Here is a 17409-nt window from a genome sequence, read left to right as displayed (position 1 = left end):
TGAATCAATTTTAATTATCTTACTTTTAAAAATAGTGTAAATATTTCCTTACCTGATATGTGCAAGAAATGTTTATGGAAAAGCAAGAAATCACATTATAACTTAAGATATCTCTCAGAATATGGATTCTTAAAAAGAACCTTAGAGATCATCCAATTCAGCTTCTTGTTTTACAGAAAAGGAGACTAAAACCCAAAACTGTATCCAACAGAAATAATCAGACAAGTGCCATGGGTGTCTTACAAGGATATGCATCCAGTACTGTTTAGAATAAGGAGAATGCTGCGAAGGAAATGATCTCAATGTCTATCAATGAGGAGCTGTTTTTTTAAAATTATTTTGTCAATACATTAGATTCTTTGTAGCTATTAAACAATAAGGCAAATATATATTTAATGAAAGATGGCCATCATATACGAAATGGAAAAGCAAACTCTAAAATAGTATGTGTAGTATATTTCCATTTTTGTAAAAGTAAATGTGTATGTGTGTTTTCAACTCTCTGTCTGGAAATAAATATACCAGAATATCACTAGTGATGGCCTCTAAGGAACACTAGAATTGACTTCAACTGACTTTTTCATATTTAGTAAAGTGTGACTATTTGTAAAATAAAGTTATTTTCATTGCAGGAAGAAGAAAATATCTTTTTTCATTTTCACTTTTACTAGTGAACATTCACCACCAGCAAAAGTGTGTTGAACAATGTACAAAATTCTTATGGATTAATTCTTATGCATTATTCTTAATGTCCAAGATCAGAAAAGATAGCAGGGAAGAAAGTCATACCAACAGTGTATTTGAAAATGGAATTATGTCATTAGGGTTAGAATCTGAAGAAAAAACAGACTGTGTCTGTATCAATTGAGAAATGACATGCCATTTGGAAATTTTGGACGGATGGATGGACTTCAACATGCATAAATGTGCATGGAATATCATTCCATAAAAAACTAGAGGTTAGTGGAAGGACAGATGGACTGCTAGATTTGATCCTAGGCTTTCAGACTTTAGTATTTATAGCCAAATTTACACTCACTCACCCTGCTTATTTAACTTGTATGCAGAGTACATCAGGAGAAATGCTGGACTGGATGAAATACAAGCTGGAATCAAGATTACAGGGAGAAATATCAATAACCTGAGATATGCAGATGACACCACCCTTATGACAGAAAGCAAAGACGAACTAAAGCGCCTCTTGATAAAAATGAAAGAGGAGAGTGAAAAAGTTGTCTTAAAACTCAACATTGAAAAAACTAATTTCATGGCATCTGGTTCCATCATTTCATGGCAAATAGATGGGGAAACAATGGAAACTGTGACAGACTTTATTTTGGGGGGCTCCAAAATCACTGCAGATCGTGACTGCAGCCATGAAATTAAAAGACACTTGCTCCTTGGAAAGAAAAGTTATGACAAACCTAGACAGCATATTAAAAAGCGGAGACATTACGTTGCCAACAAAGGTCCATCTAGTCAAAGCTATGGTTTTTCCAGTAGTCATGCATGGATGTGCGAGTTGGACTGTAAAGAAAGCTGAGCACCAAAGAACTGATGTTTTTAAGCCGTGGTGTTGGAGAAGACTCTTGAGAGTCCCATGGGCTGCAAGATCCAACCAGTCCATCCTCAAGGAAATCAGTCCTGAATATTCATTGGAAGGAATGATGCTGAAGCTGAAACTCCAATACTTTGGCCACCTGATATGAAGAACTGACTCATTTGAAAGATTGAAGGCAGGAGGAGAAGGGGACGACAGAGGATCAGATGGTTGGATGGCATCACTGACTCAATGGACATGAGTTTGAGTAAACTTCGGGAGTTGGTGATGGACAGGGAAGCATGGTGTGCTGCAGTCCATGGGGTCATAAAGAGTTGGACACGACTGAGCGACTGAACTGAACTGATACTCTCTTTGGGCTTCCCAGGTGGCACTAGTGGTAAAGAACCTGTCTGATGATGCAGGAGACAAAAGAAACATGAGTTTGATCCCTGGGTCGGGAAGATTCCCTGGCGAAGGAAATGGCAACCCACTCCAATATTCTTGCTTGGAAAATCCCATGGACAGAGGAACCTGGTGGACTACAGTACATGACGAGCTACATGTCCACAAAGAGTCAAACTCGACTAAAGCAACTTAGCATGCATGCACACATACTCTCTTTAGGAAGAAAAGGGAGAAATTCAGGCCTCTGCTATTCCTCAAGCCTCTGCCCAAGCAAGAGTCCTATATTGGCAACAAAGAGTGGATAAAGGCATGGTGTATGGTGATAACTGTCATGATATGAGGAGTTCTTAATCTCTGTATGAGGCATTAAACCTCTCTTAAAATCCAGAAAGATGCACACACAATTCTGACTTAACTCCAGCAGATTCTTGAGTCCCTAGAATCCCATCCATTAATTTAATCGAGGTTCAGCAACTCCATGTGAAGAGTCCCTTAACCAAGTTGTAGCTGGAGATGACCAGACCTGGTAAGAATAGGCAGAATTGACAGCAAAACTTGGGAGGTCAAGCCCTTGTTTCTGTTTGGAATAGGTTGTTTTAAATGTAGCCAGAGCAACTGGACCTTAAAATTAAAAAGGAAAAAAATGGAAGTTTATACATTTTTCTGGTTAATATTTTGAGTTAAAATGATGCCTTTCAGAATAAATAATTCACCATAGTCCCAAGTGGTGAATTAAGGACAAGAGTTCCTGATTCCTTACAAAGAAAAAGAAAGAAAACTGAAGATGCATTCATTTATTCAACAAATCTATATTGAGTTCCCACTATATGCTAGGCCTTGTTCCAAGAGCTGGAGACATAACAAAATAGAAAAAGTGTCTGCCACGTGGAACTAGCTTTCTTGCGGAGGTGGGGGAGGGAGACGATAAACAAGTAAACAAACAATTCATGCTACAATGTCACACTGCGATAAGTACCAGAAAGAAAAATGCAGCAAAAGAAAGAAAGCAGTGGGGAGGTTGTTTAGCAGACGGCAGTGAGGGAAGGCTGAGAAAGAAACACTTGAACGAGTGCCAGAGTGGAGTGAAGGAGCAAGCCACACAAGCATCTGGGGAGTTTTCCAGGAAAACAGAATAGGAAATGCAAAGGCTCCGAACGGGAATGCACTCCATGTGTTTGAGAAACAGCTTGGAGGCCACTGTGAGGTGAGTAAGGGAGGGAGGGAGGTCTGGGAGGCATCCTGTAGTCAAACTTCATAAAGGCTTGGAGGCCACAGGAGGGACTTTGAGTTGTGTCCCAAAAGTTGTGGGAAGCCACCATCGAAAGGTTTTGAGGAAGGCAGTATCATGATTTGACTTTGTTTATGATGGGTCACTCCAGCTGCTATGTGGGAAAGGAAAAGTAGGAGGATGAGTGTGAAGGCAGAGAAGAGGAAAGGAAATGCTTATTTGCCAATTCCACATGGTACTCTGGGTTTTATTTTGTGCCTAGGAATAGAACATAGGTACAAAGATTATTGGGATCAAACTGTATCCTTTATGTGCTAAGTCAATTTGATTGTGCCTGACTCTTTGCAACCCTATGGACTGTAGGCTGCCAGGCTCCTCTGTCCATAGGATTCTCCAGGCAGGAATACTGGAGTGGGTTACCATGCTCTCCTCCAGAGGATCATCCTGACCCATGTCTCTTGTGTCTCTTGCATTGGCAGATGGATTTTTCACCACTAGCATCACCTGGGAAGCGCCCAGTTCATTCTACCCAGTATGTGGGTAGAATGAACATCTAGCTGGTGGGTCCTAGGAGAGAGATAGCAATCACCCACCTAACATTAGCTGTGATATTATGATTTATAATAAAAAATAAATATTTGGTCTTTATCCTCTTGCCTGGCATAAAGTTCCAAAAACCCTTAAAAGTTCCTAATGATGAGAGTTAAGTATCTTTTGTGTGTTAATGAGGTGCCTTTGGGACCAAACCTAAGGAGAGCCAACCACAGGATTAGAGGGTTGAAACTTCCCTGTCTTGGGGAAGGGAAGAGGGGCTGGAGGTTGAATCATTAGTCATCAATGACTAATGCTTTAAACAACCATGTCTGTGTGATGAAGCGTCCATAAAAACAGACAGGGATCAGGTTTGTGAACACATGGGGATTCAGGGAGCATGGTTAGCTCGAGGAGATCATGGGAGTTCTGCACCCCTTCCTCACACCTTCCTTATGCATTTCTTGCATCTGGCTGTTCCTGAAAAACATGCTTTTTTATAATAAGCTAGTAACCTAGTAAGTAGAATATTTTCTCTGAGTCCTGTGAACCCCTCTAGCAAATTAACTCAACCTAAGGGAGTTGTTTTGGGAACCTCCCATCTATAGCTGGCCTGTCAGAAGCTCTGAAGACAAACTGGACCTAAACTGGACCTGCCGTTGGCATGTGAAGTGGAGGGTGTGGGGCAGTCTTTTTAATGCTTTTAAAAAGAAATACATTTTTATTTGTTTATTTGGCAGTGCCAGGTCTTAGTTGCAACATGTAGGATATTTAGTTGCAACATGTGGCATCAAGTTCCCTGACCAGGGATTAAACCTGGGCCCCCTGCTTTGGGAGTGCAGAGTCTTAACCGTTAGACCACCAGGGAGGTCCCATGGGCAGTCTTGTAGGATTGCACTTTTAACCTGTGGAATATGACATTATCTTTAGGTAGATAGTGTCAGAGTTGAGTTGACTTGCAGAACACCCACGTCAGCATGTCTGAAAAGTACTTGGTACTATGTGAGAAACCTCTCCCGACATTGGTCTCCAGCATTGGTACCAGAATACTGTTAGCTCTTATCTTCTTTATGCAAATAATGCCTTGTCACTTCCTCGGTCTTCCCTTGTACAGGGCTTCCCTTGTGGCTCAGCTGGTAAAAAATCCACCCGCAATGCAGGAGACCTGGGTTCAATCCCTGAGTTGAGAAGAGTCCCTGGAGGAGAGAAAAGCTACCCACTCCAGTATTCTGGCCTGGAGAAATCCACGGATATATAGAGTCCATGGTGTTGCAAAGAGTTGGACACAACTCAGCAACTTGCACTTCCCACTGCAAGGGAGATACGGTAGCTAAGACACAGCATCCAAAGTCCTGGACTTGGGATCAGAAGACCTGGGTCCAATACTTCATAGGACCTGCATAGTTTGTAAGTCACATAATCTCTCTAGACCTCAAATTCTTCCTCTGTAAAATGAGAATAATGCTAGCTTCTTCACAGAGCAGTTATGAGAAGTAAAATTCAAAAATGTATTTGAAAGGGCTTTGTGAATCCTAAGCAAATATAAGGAATCATTTTTAAAACCTTACTCCTCTCCAATTCAGTCTTAACCCAGCTTAGATTTAGAAGCCACTAAAAGAAGGACGTGACAAAACAAAGAAATGGTTCTCCCATTATCTCCTGGATTCCACTCTTGGAGATGGAGGAGGGACTTGGGGGCATGGAGAGGAGTGTTGGAGGACAGGTTAGGATTTTACAGAGTAAGAAGGAGAGAGAAAAAGTGAATAGAAGAGAGAGAAGTTTGGGGGCAGTGCATGAAGAAAGGTGAGTCTGTGTAGTAGAGAGTCACTGCTCAGATTTTCCTTCATGTCTGGCATTCAGCAGACAGCCTCTGAATATCAGTCCCTCTGGGTCTGCCTTGGCTGCAGAGAGCCTTATCTGAGTGGCTCCTTATCTGAGGGGCAGCTTGCATCTGGTGACTGACAGACAAGTGTTACACAGGCCTACCCATTTTTGCTCACTGATGGACAACTGTAACAGTAATTCACTCCAACATTGCCAGCTGAGTTGCTGGAAACTTTGTCAGGCTTACATCAAAGATAAATTTCTCCCTCTGCTTCCCTTTCCTTATAAAAGTGTTAACGGCAACAAATATCTTGCAAGTCAAACTGTCTCAGCATCTGCTTCCGGAGAACCTGGGCTGTACCAGGAAAGTTCTGAAAGAACAGATGATAAAATGGGATTTAGAGCCAGATCACTCACTGGCCAGACTGGCCAGACTGGAGATAAGGACTCCATCAGTGGAGCACAGATAATCTCTGTCATAAACTTTTACTGGTAGTGAATCAAGAAAGGAACACACTAGCAGACGTGATGAACCAGGCGTATGGGACATATGGAGGAAGTAGAAGCTGTAAGGGTAGCCATATTGAAGAGCTATTGCTAAGAACTATTGTTCTATAGAAAGACAGAATAACTGAAGGTAAGAAACAAGGCACTGGAAGTCAGATGTGAAAGAAGGAGGGCCTCTTGCAGAGAAGTTCTTATCTCCTGAAGCTGGAAAGTATAGAAAGTCAGGGTCCAAGTGTGTCTTAATAGAATACTTGCACATCAGAGATGATTAAAAGCCTAACCAAAGAAACTCTGTTACACTAAGGTCAGAGCTCTGTTTGGGGAACTAGGGACTCTGACACATGAGCTGGAACATCTGGGCAGACATCCCCAAAGATTTTGATTCCTTAGATTTCTTTGAACTTTCTCAGGCTGCAGATGTTGTCTATATCCTGTTATTAAGAAACAAACAATATTGCATCTTGGGCTTCCCTGGTGGCTCAGACAGTGAAGAAGCTGCTTGCAGTGCAGGAGACATGCGTTTGATCTCTGGGTCAGGAATATCCCCTGGAGAAGGGAATGACAACCCACTCCAGTATTCTTGCCTGAAGAATTCTGTGGACAGAGGAGCCTGGTGGGCTACACTCCATGAGGTCGCAAAAAGTTGGACACCACTGTGCAACTAACACACAGCTATATTGCATCTTAGGACCTACAGTATTTAAGGATTGTAATCTTTATCACATTTCGTTAATTCACTGGTCTGTCACTTGCAGAATGGATCCAATAGGATAATTGTAGAACACTAAAAACTTAACTAAGTAATAGTCTAATCACAGATGCCAGGCCAGATGTGATAGTTTGATTGAGGAGATAATATGGACTCAGGAATATAGACTGAAGAGGACCTATCAATAGATTTTGGTAGACACTTCTGTTGGACACATGTACTCAGCAATATCAGTTGTGAGCACAGATGATGATCTAGCTTGATGCTGAGACAAGCCCTTTGAGGTCTAAACCAATAAAACCTTACTTTGGAATGATAGCTGAGTCAGCAGCTAAAGTCTTTTTTTTCCTCCAGTCTGGAAGAATATAAAAATATCTTTGTGTGGATCAAGCTTAAATGCTTGATTGTTTTTATATTACTTTCATAAATATTCCTGTCCACATTTTACTTCAGCTTTGGCTGTGGTTACCAAGTATCTGTAACCCTTGAATTTCTAGACAGTTATCATACTTTTCCAAGACAGCTATATACCCAAAAACTTGTGCTAGAATGTACACATGTTATATTGGCTTTCTGCAAATATCCCAGAGAAAAACACTACTTGTGAGATTTCTCTGGTGGTTCAATGTCTAAGACTCCTTGCTCCCAATGAAAGAGGGTTGGGTTCAATCCCTAGTCAGGGAACGATATCCCACATGCCACAATTAAGAGTTTATATTCCACAAAAAATGATCAAAGATCCTGAGGGCCACAACTAACACCTGGCATAGCCAAATAAATGAACAGGGGACTTCCCTGGTGATCCAGTGGGTAAGAACATTCCTTGCAATTCAGGGGACACAGGTTCGGTCTCTGGTCAGAGAACTAAGATCCCACGTACTGCAGGGCACCTAAGCCCTTGTGCCTCAACTAAGACCCAACATAGCCAAATAAATAAGTGTTTAAACAATATTTCTATGTACATTATTGTAAGCTTCTTCAGTAGTTGGGACAATGGCAATTCAGAAATTGACTTTGACTTTGCAAATGTGTTCTTTTCTCTCAATTGGAAAAGAAGAAACAGAAAGTTTCAATTCTCATGTAACAGGCAAAAATACATAGTTTCAGTTTCTTCCTGGGGATATATTAACTCTCCTGTTACATTATAGTCCAAAGAAGTCTGGACAACCTGAGCATCTCACAGAACAACACATTGATCCATTATTACTGGTGATGATGTGTTGATTGAACTGGGTGAGCGAGAAATGGCTAGCATTTCAGAGGGCTTTGTAAGATACATGTGTTCCAGCGGGGAAAAAAAAACCCTGTGAAGATTCAGGGCTTACCATATCTACAAAATTTCAAGGAGCCCAATTGTAAGGGATATGCCAGAATCTCCCTCCAAATTGAAAAGATTAATCATTGCATCTTATCTCCTACCACTGGCTTGTTAAGTGTCTCTTCTGTAGATTCTCTCTGGTAGATGCTAACATTTGATACACTTCATGCCCACTCCTGTGTCTATCCAAATGCCTCTACTCCAGACCTCTTTGTCTGCAAACTTCCTAACTTATTTATCATTCCATCCAGATCACTGGCCAACTGGCTACACTATTTGCCACTGCCCTTGAGTTAATATATATTCTAACCTCAGGTTATTTTTCTTTCTGTATAACATGAATGTTCAAGTGTACCACTCTGCACTCCACTTCTATTTACATTGTCTTTCAAGGCCACTTCTGAGGGAACTGTAGAGAAGCCACCCTCCATTTCCAGCTTGCATTCACATATGCAAAGCAAACCCAGACTCTTTTCTCCTCCTTCAGTTGGTCATGCGAAATCCCCCATACAGCTTTATGTGTGAGCTAGGAGGGCAGTATGGAAGCAACAGTGGGAGGTACCGTGGGGATGTTTGGGCTACTGTTCATGCAGCTTACTTGTACCCTCTGGTCTTGTTTATGCTCAATCCTGGATGTAGTGCCTTTTTTGTGAGGTATTGCTTCTCTTATGACTTGGTTGATCAGCTGCAGCGCATGATAAGACGTTTCACTACGGGCTCACTTAGTGACGACTGACACACTTTCTGTCTTTACTAGGGCCTGAAAGCATGGCAGGATATTTTTTTTAAGGCATGTGATTCTCTACTGCAAATAACATGGCCTTGCTCCCAATTCCCAAGGCTCTGAATTGTGATTCTTTGCCACAAAATCTATACAGCATCTTTTCCTGCTGCTGAAAACTCCAAAACCATGGAGACTGTAGGGTCATAGGGCCCAAGTGACAAGGCTGCTCACACCTCAACCTGGACCTGCTGCAAAGTGATTTATTGCACAAGGCCCCCAAAGCCCAACATGCACCTGGCAGTCTTTCACATCACTGAGCATATGAGCTGGAGAGATAACTAAGCATTCATCTGTTTTTGATAAACATGACAGGGAAGGTAGTTGAACACCAGGGGACCCAGCAGAACAATTTCAATTTGTATATAGGAGGCCAGCCAGAGTAAGTAAAACCTACAGAATACAACCCCAAAGTCATCTAGGACCTTTTTTTTTTTCCTTCCCAAGACATGCAAAAATCAAACTTTCTAGTTGATTAGCCAGGTGTGAAAGTTATACCTTGACAAGAAAAAAGTACATCCTGTTGTCTTCACTTTTTTTTATCGCAAATGGGGTCTTGTCAGATACTAATACATTACAATTCTTTAAACACAGGAAGTGGCAAGAACACATTTTCTCAAAGGCCCAGAATGGTGTTATTCCTCCCCTGCCCCCAACACACAAAAGATATCTGAGAATATACCTGGCTGTTATGTGTAAATTTGCATTGACTCAAGTCAGCTAGAAGGGTCTAAGCAGTATACAGCATTGTTCTATTATAAATAAAAGTTCAGGACTTATTTGCAATTATTTTAGGGGCATTCACTTTGGAAAGTATTCATAAAGTTCAAGAGTAGTTAGTGCCATTTTTCTGTTCCATGTCCTTTAAGCATAAGACTTAAATCTACCAGATTGTCACCAGATAAGTAATACTCCTAGCTATCACTTATTTGTGTTATTATTATTTATTGTCGTAATTTGTGCTGAGTGTAATTACACATAATACTTGGAAAAACTTAGTAAAGGAGGCTGTGTGAGGGGTCCACAAGGCCACTTCCAAGTACAGCGATTTGCTCAGGGGACTCACTAAACTCAGCATATGGTCATATTCACGGCTGTGATTTATCATAGTAAGTAAATATAAGGAAAAATCAGCAAAGGCAAAAGGTGCAAGGGGTGAAGTTTGGAGGAAACCACAAGAATTTTTATCAAGGCTGTTCATGTAGGCTCTCTCTGCCTAGGATGTACTAAAATTCCAGACCCTCAGAAGGAAAACAGGTATACAGTATAAACCATATTGTGTGCAGTTTAAGGAAAGTGAGCCACTCTTATAAAAGAATGGTGGAACTCCCCTCCAAATCCAATTTCCCAGGAGTCAACCATGGGCCAGCCTTGCAAGCAGGCCTTTCAAAAGATGACTATCTTGGGAGTTCTATGTCATTCTACACCAGGGGTCTCCAGCCTTTAAGACACAGACCAATGCTGTTCAGTGGCCTGTTTGTTAGGAATTGAGCCACACAGTAGGAGGTGAGGGACTGTCTTCTACAAAACCAGTCCTTGGTATCAAAAAAGTTGGAGATCACTGTTCTATACTGTATCTTTTAACTCTTCTGTATTCAGGCACTATTATCCTTTTAAAAATATATTCTGCATTTTCAAACTTTTATTTTTAAATACTATTTTACTTATATATTTAAAACATTTATATTTTATTTTTATACTTAAGCTATCAAGTTATTAAAAGTGGGGAAATCTTAAACACATGTTGTTAAGTGGAAGAAGCCAAGCTGAAAGGCTATATACTATATGACTCCAATTATGCGACTTTATATGACATTCATGGAAATAGTAAAAAAGATCAGTGGTTGCCAGAGGTTAAGGGAGATGGAGGGATGAAAGGGAAAAGCAAAGAGAATTTTTATGGCAGGAAAACTAATTTGTATGACACTACAAAGGTGAATAGGTGTCTTTATACATTTGTCCAAACTCATGGAATGTAGAGCAACAACAGCTAACACTACTGGCCTTTGAGTGATAATGATGTATCAGTGTAGGTTCATTAATTATAACAAATGTATCACTCCGGTTGGGGATGTTGATAATGTTGGAGGCTATGAACATGCAGGGACAGAGTGTATATCAGAAACCTCTGTACATGCTACTCAATTTGACTGTGAACCTAAAACTGCTCTAAAAGATCAGGTCTACTATATATACTCTAAAGAAAAATCAGTGAGTGAATGTATGCTTAATGAATGTGTTATATCAATAAACTAATTATAAATTTTTAAATGATATATGAAAGAAAAGTAAGGAAATTCAGTTATACAGTTTTGTTTGCTAGTTTCTTTGCTTCTGTGTTTTTATTTTCTTCTATGAAAACAAGTACCAAGTAGAGGCACCCAAAAGAAAGTTCCCAGATTGGGTATCTTTTACTGCTTTCCATTAAAATGCCTTTGCTACTTTTTAGTAGAGGAAAAAGAAAGAGAGGTAATGTATCTAAACCTGTGTATGAAAGGCAACTCTTTTTCAGTTTCATCACAGGATTGAAGGAGTCTCCCTCGGAGTCACAGCATACTAAGTGTTTATAGGACCAACAACTATTTTGACTTTAGTAGCTTCACATGGGAAAAATCCTTGACACGGCTCTCAGGTTGAAATGAAAGAAGAAATAACACAAAAGACACAAAAATAAGGTCACCTATAAGAACTGTTTCATGGCTATTAAAACACAAATACAAAAGGATAAACATATTTTAAAGAAAAGTTCAATCTACTCTTACTTCCTTTTAAAGTGCAAAGAAACTACTTTGTAGCACGGTCTACATAGTACATCCTGAAAGATTCTTGCATTTGATTTGCATGGCAGAAAAAGATGTTCTCATAGAGCATTATTTACACAACAGTACAACAAAATATTTGATCAATTAACCAATCCAAATAAAATTAGAGCCCATTCATGATTCATCTCAGTCTCCCTTGTTTCCCATCAAATTATAGAAGCTTTGTATAAATGAAATCAAGTTTACACTTAAGGAAGGAAGTCAGTGGTTATTGCAACCACCTCTTAGCCCCTATGTCCTTCCTTTTGTCTCCCCAAACAATGCTTTTATAACCAACATCCTGCTGTAAGTCTCGCTGAAAATTTCAGCTTCTTAATTTACAAATGAAGTGAGCTTTAGCAAGTCACTTTAACTTTCTGGGACTTAGTTTCTTCATCTGTAAAATGGGGATAAGAGTAATATTTGTCTCATGACATGACTGTAAGGATTAAATAATACAGTGCATGTTAAGCTCTCAGCATACTTCTTAGCATGTAAAAAATGCTCAGTAAGTTTTGTATTTCATTGTTGTCATAAGGGCCATTCAGTGATAGATGACAATCCTTTTTGAACTGTGTGTAATCTATTAGGACAGATTTTTTTTTTCTTTTTAACCAGAAGCATTTATGCAATGCTAGCATCATTCTTATCTATGGAGCCTGGAGATTGGGAAAGTCATGGGAAAAACCATGTGACACCTTTGGTGCCAAATGTCTGGAGTATTGGGATCCACCTGGGACGTTTCCAGTGCTCATGGGTGACAGCTGAATGTCACAGGATGCCAGGAAGCGAGAGGAGACTAAACACCAGTTGAGATCTGGAAATAATTTTGGAATTAGGAATGGAGGTTCCATTTGCTGGCACTTTCTTACAAGCTTTCCTGATAAAACTTTTGTTTATTTGTCAAGTGGGTTGCTATGGTGATGGGATGCTAGGAAGGAGTTGTGCAATGGACAGTCCTAATCTATTTAAACTTTACCAACGTTTACTCCTTAGAGGTGAAACTGTGACAGCACATACCTAGCTGCCGAAATTTTGGTGAGCATCCTGAGATTACACTTGCCTCTATCTCTCCTGCCTTTCCTTGTGATCCAGGAAGGCCATGACTCAGGCCCACTAGAAGGGTTCAGTGAGGGGGTGATGGGTGTTGGCAGCAGTAAGAGTTTGCTTATGAAAGTCTCTAGCTTTTTATTGTGAGAATCATTTCACAATGTATATAAATATCAAATCATTGTGTTGTACAACTAAAACTCAGTTCAGTTCAGTTCAGTCGCTCAGTCGTGTCCGACTCTTTGCGACCCCATGAATCACAGCACTCCAGGCCTCCCTGACCATCACCATCTCCCAGAGTTCACTCAGACTCATGTCCATCGAGTCCGTGATGCCATCCAGCCATCTCATCCTCGGTCGTCCCCTTCTCCTCCTGCCCCCAATCCCTCCCAGCATCAGAGTCTTTTCCAATGAGTCAACTCTTCACATGAGATGGCCAAAGTACTGGAGCTTCAGCTTTAGCATCATTCCTTCCAAAGAAGTCCCGGGGCTGATCTCCTTCAGAATGGACTAGTTGGATCTCCTTGCAGTCCAAGGGACTCTCAAGAGTCTTCTCCAACACCACAGTTCAAAAGCATCAATTCTTTGGTACTCAGCCTTCTTCATAGTCCAACTCTCACATCCATACATGACCACAAGAAAAACCATAGCCTTGACTACATGGACCTTAGTCGGCAATGTCTCTGCTTTTGAATATACTATCTAGGTTGGTCATAACTTTTCTTCCAAGGAGTAAGTGTCTTTTAATTTCATGGCTGCAGTCACCATCTGCAGTGATTTTGGAGCCCAAAAAACTAGTCTGACACTGTTTCCACTGTTTCCCCATCTATTTCCCATGGAGTGATGGGACCAGATGCCATGATCTTCGTTTTCTGAATGTTGAGCTTTAAGCCAACTTTTTCACTCTCCTCTTTCACTTTCATCAAGAGGCTTTTTAGTTCCTCTTCACTTTCTGCCATAAGGGTGGTGTCATCTGCATATCTGAGGTTATTGATATTTCTCCCGGCAATCTTGATTCCAGCTTGTTTCTTCTAGTCCAGCGTTTCTCATGATGTACTCTGCATATAAGTTAAATAAGCAGAGTGACAATACACAGCCTTGATGTACTCCTTTTCCTATTTGGAACCAGTCTGTTGTTCCATGCCCAGTTCTAACTATTGCTTCCTGACCTGAATACAGATTTCTCAAGAGGCAGGTTAGGTGGTCTGGTATTCCCATCTCTTTCAGAAGTTTCCACAGTTTATTGTGATCCACACAGTCAAAGGCTTTGGCATAGTCAATAAAGCAGAAATAGATGTTTTTCTGGAACTCTCTTGCTTTTTCTATGATCCAGCGGATGTTGGCAATTTGATCTCTGGTTCCTCTGCCTTTTCTAAAACCAGCTTGAACATCTGAAAGTTCACGGTTCATGTATTGCTGAAGCCTGGCTTGGAGAATTTTGAGCATTACTTTACTAGCATGTGAGATGAGTGCAATTGTGTGGGTGTTTGAGCATTCTTTTGCATTGCCTTTCTTTGGAATTGGAATGAAAACTGACCTTTTCCAGTCCTGTGGCCACTGCTGAGTTTTCTAAATTTGCTAATATATGTCAATTATATCTCAAGTTTAAAAAAGCAATCCAGGGAGATACCTGGTAGTCCAGTGGTTAGGACTCTGTGATTTTACTACCATAGCCCAATTTCAGTCCCTGGTTGGGAACTAAAATCTCTCGTGATGTGACACACACACACAAAAAGGAATGTAGAACCTTTTACTCTAAGGTTGTAGAAAGAGCTTGAGGTTTGAAGTCACAAAAATTAGGAGTTGAAAGCTTACCTCTACCTCTTAATAGCTCTGTATCCTTGCATATGTTAGCTTACCTCTGGAACCTTGTAAAACAGGTCAATAGTGTCTGTTTTCACTACCTTAGAGTTGTTAAGAGAATTAAATGAATCAACAAATGTGGACACATAAACTGTCACACGTTATAACAATATTACAGCACTATCTAAATGATAGCCATGGAGTGAAGTTTATTGCAGTCTTTTCAGAGAAGGGAATTTTCTGCCTCCCAGAATGAGCTGAGTGAACTGAGTTAGAAGATAACACTCCCTAAACAATCCCCCAATTTATGAGCACCCTAAATGAGAATGCTGGAAAAGTACTACATTCAATATAATTTCTTTTAAACCTGTTATTTACCTCTTGTCAAAAATCTCTCAGTAGGAAACATTACATTTGAAATTAAACTATAGAAATTAAAGTTCACCTGAGAGAATTCTCTGGAAGTCCAATGATTAAGACTCCACTGCAGGGGGACAAGGTTCATCTCTGGTTGGGGAACTACGATCCCACATGCTGCGTGGTATGGCAAAAAAATCAAAAAAATAATAAATAAATAAAAATTAGAAGTTCATAATGTTTAAAATTAGTCACGGTGTGGTCATTTCTTTGTTAAAAAAATAAAACAGAGATTGAAATGAATACAAGTCCCTTCATATCTTACCTCAACAGAAAGAATCAAGCTGTGAAATTTACTGACAGTTTGAAATAGGATTTGTAGAAATAATAGTATCTGTAAACCCTTAGACTTCCCTCTATGAAAGGGAAATATAGGTAAGGTTACTAAATATTTTTTTCAAGCTGATTTTTTTAAAGGTTTGACAGGCTATGCCTCAGTTTTTTTGCAGTACATGTTCCAAGCTGTTAACAGGCAAAGCTCAAGAATTTTGTACTTGGGCTTTCAATTTTTAATGACATTAATAATTTTTTAAATAACAATAATTTCTGATAACATGCTAATAGCTTTGAGATTTTTTTTCAAATAAGGATATTAGGGGCTTCCCTAGTGGTTCAGGTGGTAAAGAATCTGCCTGCTATGCAGAAGACCAGGTTTGATCCCTGGGTCGGGAAAATCTCCTGGAGAAGGGAATGGCAACCCACGCCAACAGTCTTGCCCAGAAAATCCCATGGCCAGAGGAACCTGGCTGGCTACGGTCCATGGGGTTACAAAGAGTCAGACACGACTGAGAGACTAACACTTTGCTAGAACAGAGAGACTTATTTTTATTAATATTATTAGTGGCTTGTCTTTGAATATTTATGCAACCATGGGCGATATATAAATGTTGCGAGGGTTTAAATTTGCCCGAGCACTTTAACAAAAGTAGAGCAAGCCAAATTTCAGCATATGTGATACTTGTAGTTGCCTCAGATCATTTTTTTAAACATACGCTTCCATTTTCTATCTGTTCTTTTTTTTTTTTTTTTTCCACAGAGCACAGAAAACTATTCATCCACACTGCTCTGGAGAAGGGCAGGCTCACTTCAATATGGTATCCTCTTGGGCTTCCGCTAGCTCCCGCTCGATGCGCTTCTGCTCATCCCGCTTCTTCTTCTCCTCGGCTGCAAGCCGCCTCTCTTCTGCCCGAGGTTTCAGGTAATTGCAGCGCTTGGCGCTGTAGGCCATGCCGAGGAACAGGGCGGAGTAACGGCCGAGCTTGATGAGCGGAGAGACCAGTACCGGCGGAACCATCTTGTCCGTGACCCTCGCGCCGGAAGCACAATTTGGACCGAAGACGACGCTGCAAGGCCCTGAACACCGCGGAGACCTAGCTGTTCTATTTTTGAAGATACCACGTTCTTTGTACAGAGCATGAAGAAAATATAATGTGTGGCATATTTCCATCACAGTAAAATATTTTTTACTTCATTGACACCTAATATATAGACTTGTAAGATTATTAGTGACTGTATTAAGCTTTAATCTTTTTTAAAAATGTTTTTCTCATGAAAAGAAAACAGTATTTTCCATCATATGCTATATTTTACAAGGCTTGCAACATTTTGCTTATTTATTAAAAATGTTCTGGGGAAATCAAACTATTTTACTGAGGTGATTTGGGGGAGAGTTGAAGGACTTGGAGGGGAATGAGATCTGAAAGTGAGGACAATGAAATCCAGAAAAAGAAACAACATTTTTAAAAGAATTTTCTTCTCAGAGTGAATAGCCTTTTTTTTTCTTAATTATGCAATACATAGAACTATACAAAAGAAGCCATTAGTGTAAAAATACAAGGCAATATAAAAGCCTTTTGTTTTCTCTTGCTTTAAGGAAATTCAATGTAGTGTTTCAGCAGGGTTGACAGGGGTGCCAATAGAGAGGTTGCCTTGCCCCAGTTCCAAGTGTTTGAAACTGCACTTGCTTTCTAGGCCATCTACTATTGTGGCAGGTAGGCCCTTGAATTAGAATATTTTACTAGATAAAGAGAGTCCTTTCGTATGGAAATGTTTTATGACATGTATGGGAAGTTACAAACTGAGATGGAAGCAATTCTTCTCACACAGTGATATCAGGCTAATTGCTGCAAATTCTTCATGTCTCAAAATGCAGTAGTCGTCAGTGGTGGGCTGTGGGATCATGGCAGCCTCTGTTGGCAATGATAGCATGAAAGGAAAATACAAAGTGGGTATGGTTATTTTGCTGCAGTCTAGTCATGAATGGCATACAGATTGCCTCTTCAAATCTGGTTCTTGGTCATATGATTTATCAACTTTGGCTATTATGCTAATACATGTCTATACCAGCACAAAAGAGCTAGGTATTCATCAAGATTAAGAACAGAATAATTTAAAAAAATAGAAAATGGCATCTATTTTTTTGTGCAGAATACAGTTTGAGTTGCATCTTAATTTGTAGCATCATTCAAGTTACTCTGTAAATAACTTCAGGT

The 17409-nt window shown here is 40.1% G+C and overlaps 1 protein-coding gene and 1 non-coding gene across 2 annotated transcripts; both read right to left on the bottom strand.

The window, feature by feature from the left end:
- Positions 1–4502: 4502 nt before the first annotated feature.
- Positions 4503–4575, bottom strand: TRNAG-CCC (transfer RNA glycine (anticodon CCC)). Its single transcript has one exon. It is a non-coding gene; the product is annotated as a tRNA-Gly (tRNA).
- Positions 4576–15888: 11313 nt separating this feature from the next.
- LOC101102454 (ATP synthase subunit e, mitochondrial) lies at positions 15889–16229 on the bottom strand. Its single transcript, XM_004004309.5, has one exon. It carries the CDS (start codon positions 16209–16211, stop codon positions 15999–16001), a length of 213 nt encoding a protein of 70 aa, XP_004004358.4. The 5' UTR covers positions 16212–16229; the 3' UTR covers positions 15889–15998.
- Between the last annotated feature and the right edge of the window lie 1180 nt (positions 16230–17409).

The sequence above is a fragment of the Ovis aries genome, chromosome 2, assembly GCF_016772045.2.
Source record: "Ovis aries strain OAR_USU_Benz2616 breed Rambouillet chromosome 2, ARS-UI_Ramb_v3.0, whole genome shotgun sequence".
In the NCBI taxonomy this organism is placed as follows: domain Eukaryota; kingdom Metazoa; phylum Chordata; class Mammalia; order Artiodactyla; family Bovidae; genus Ovis; species Ovis aries.
Note: the sequence above shows the minus strand (reverse complement) of the source record. Positions and strands in the feature narration are given on the sequence as shown.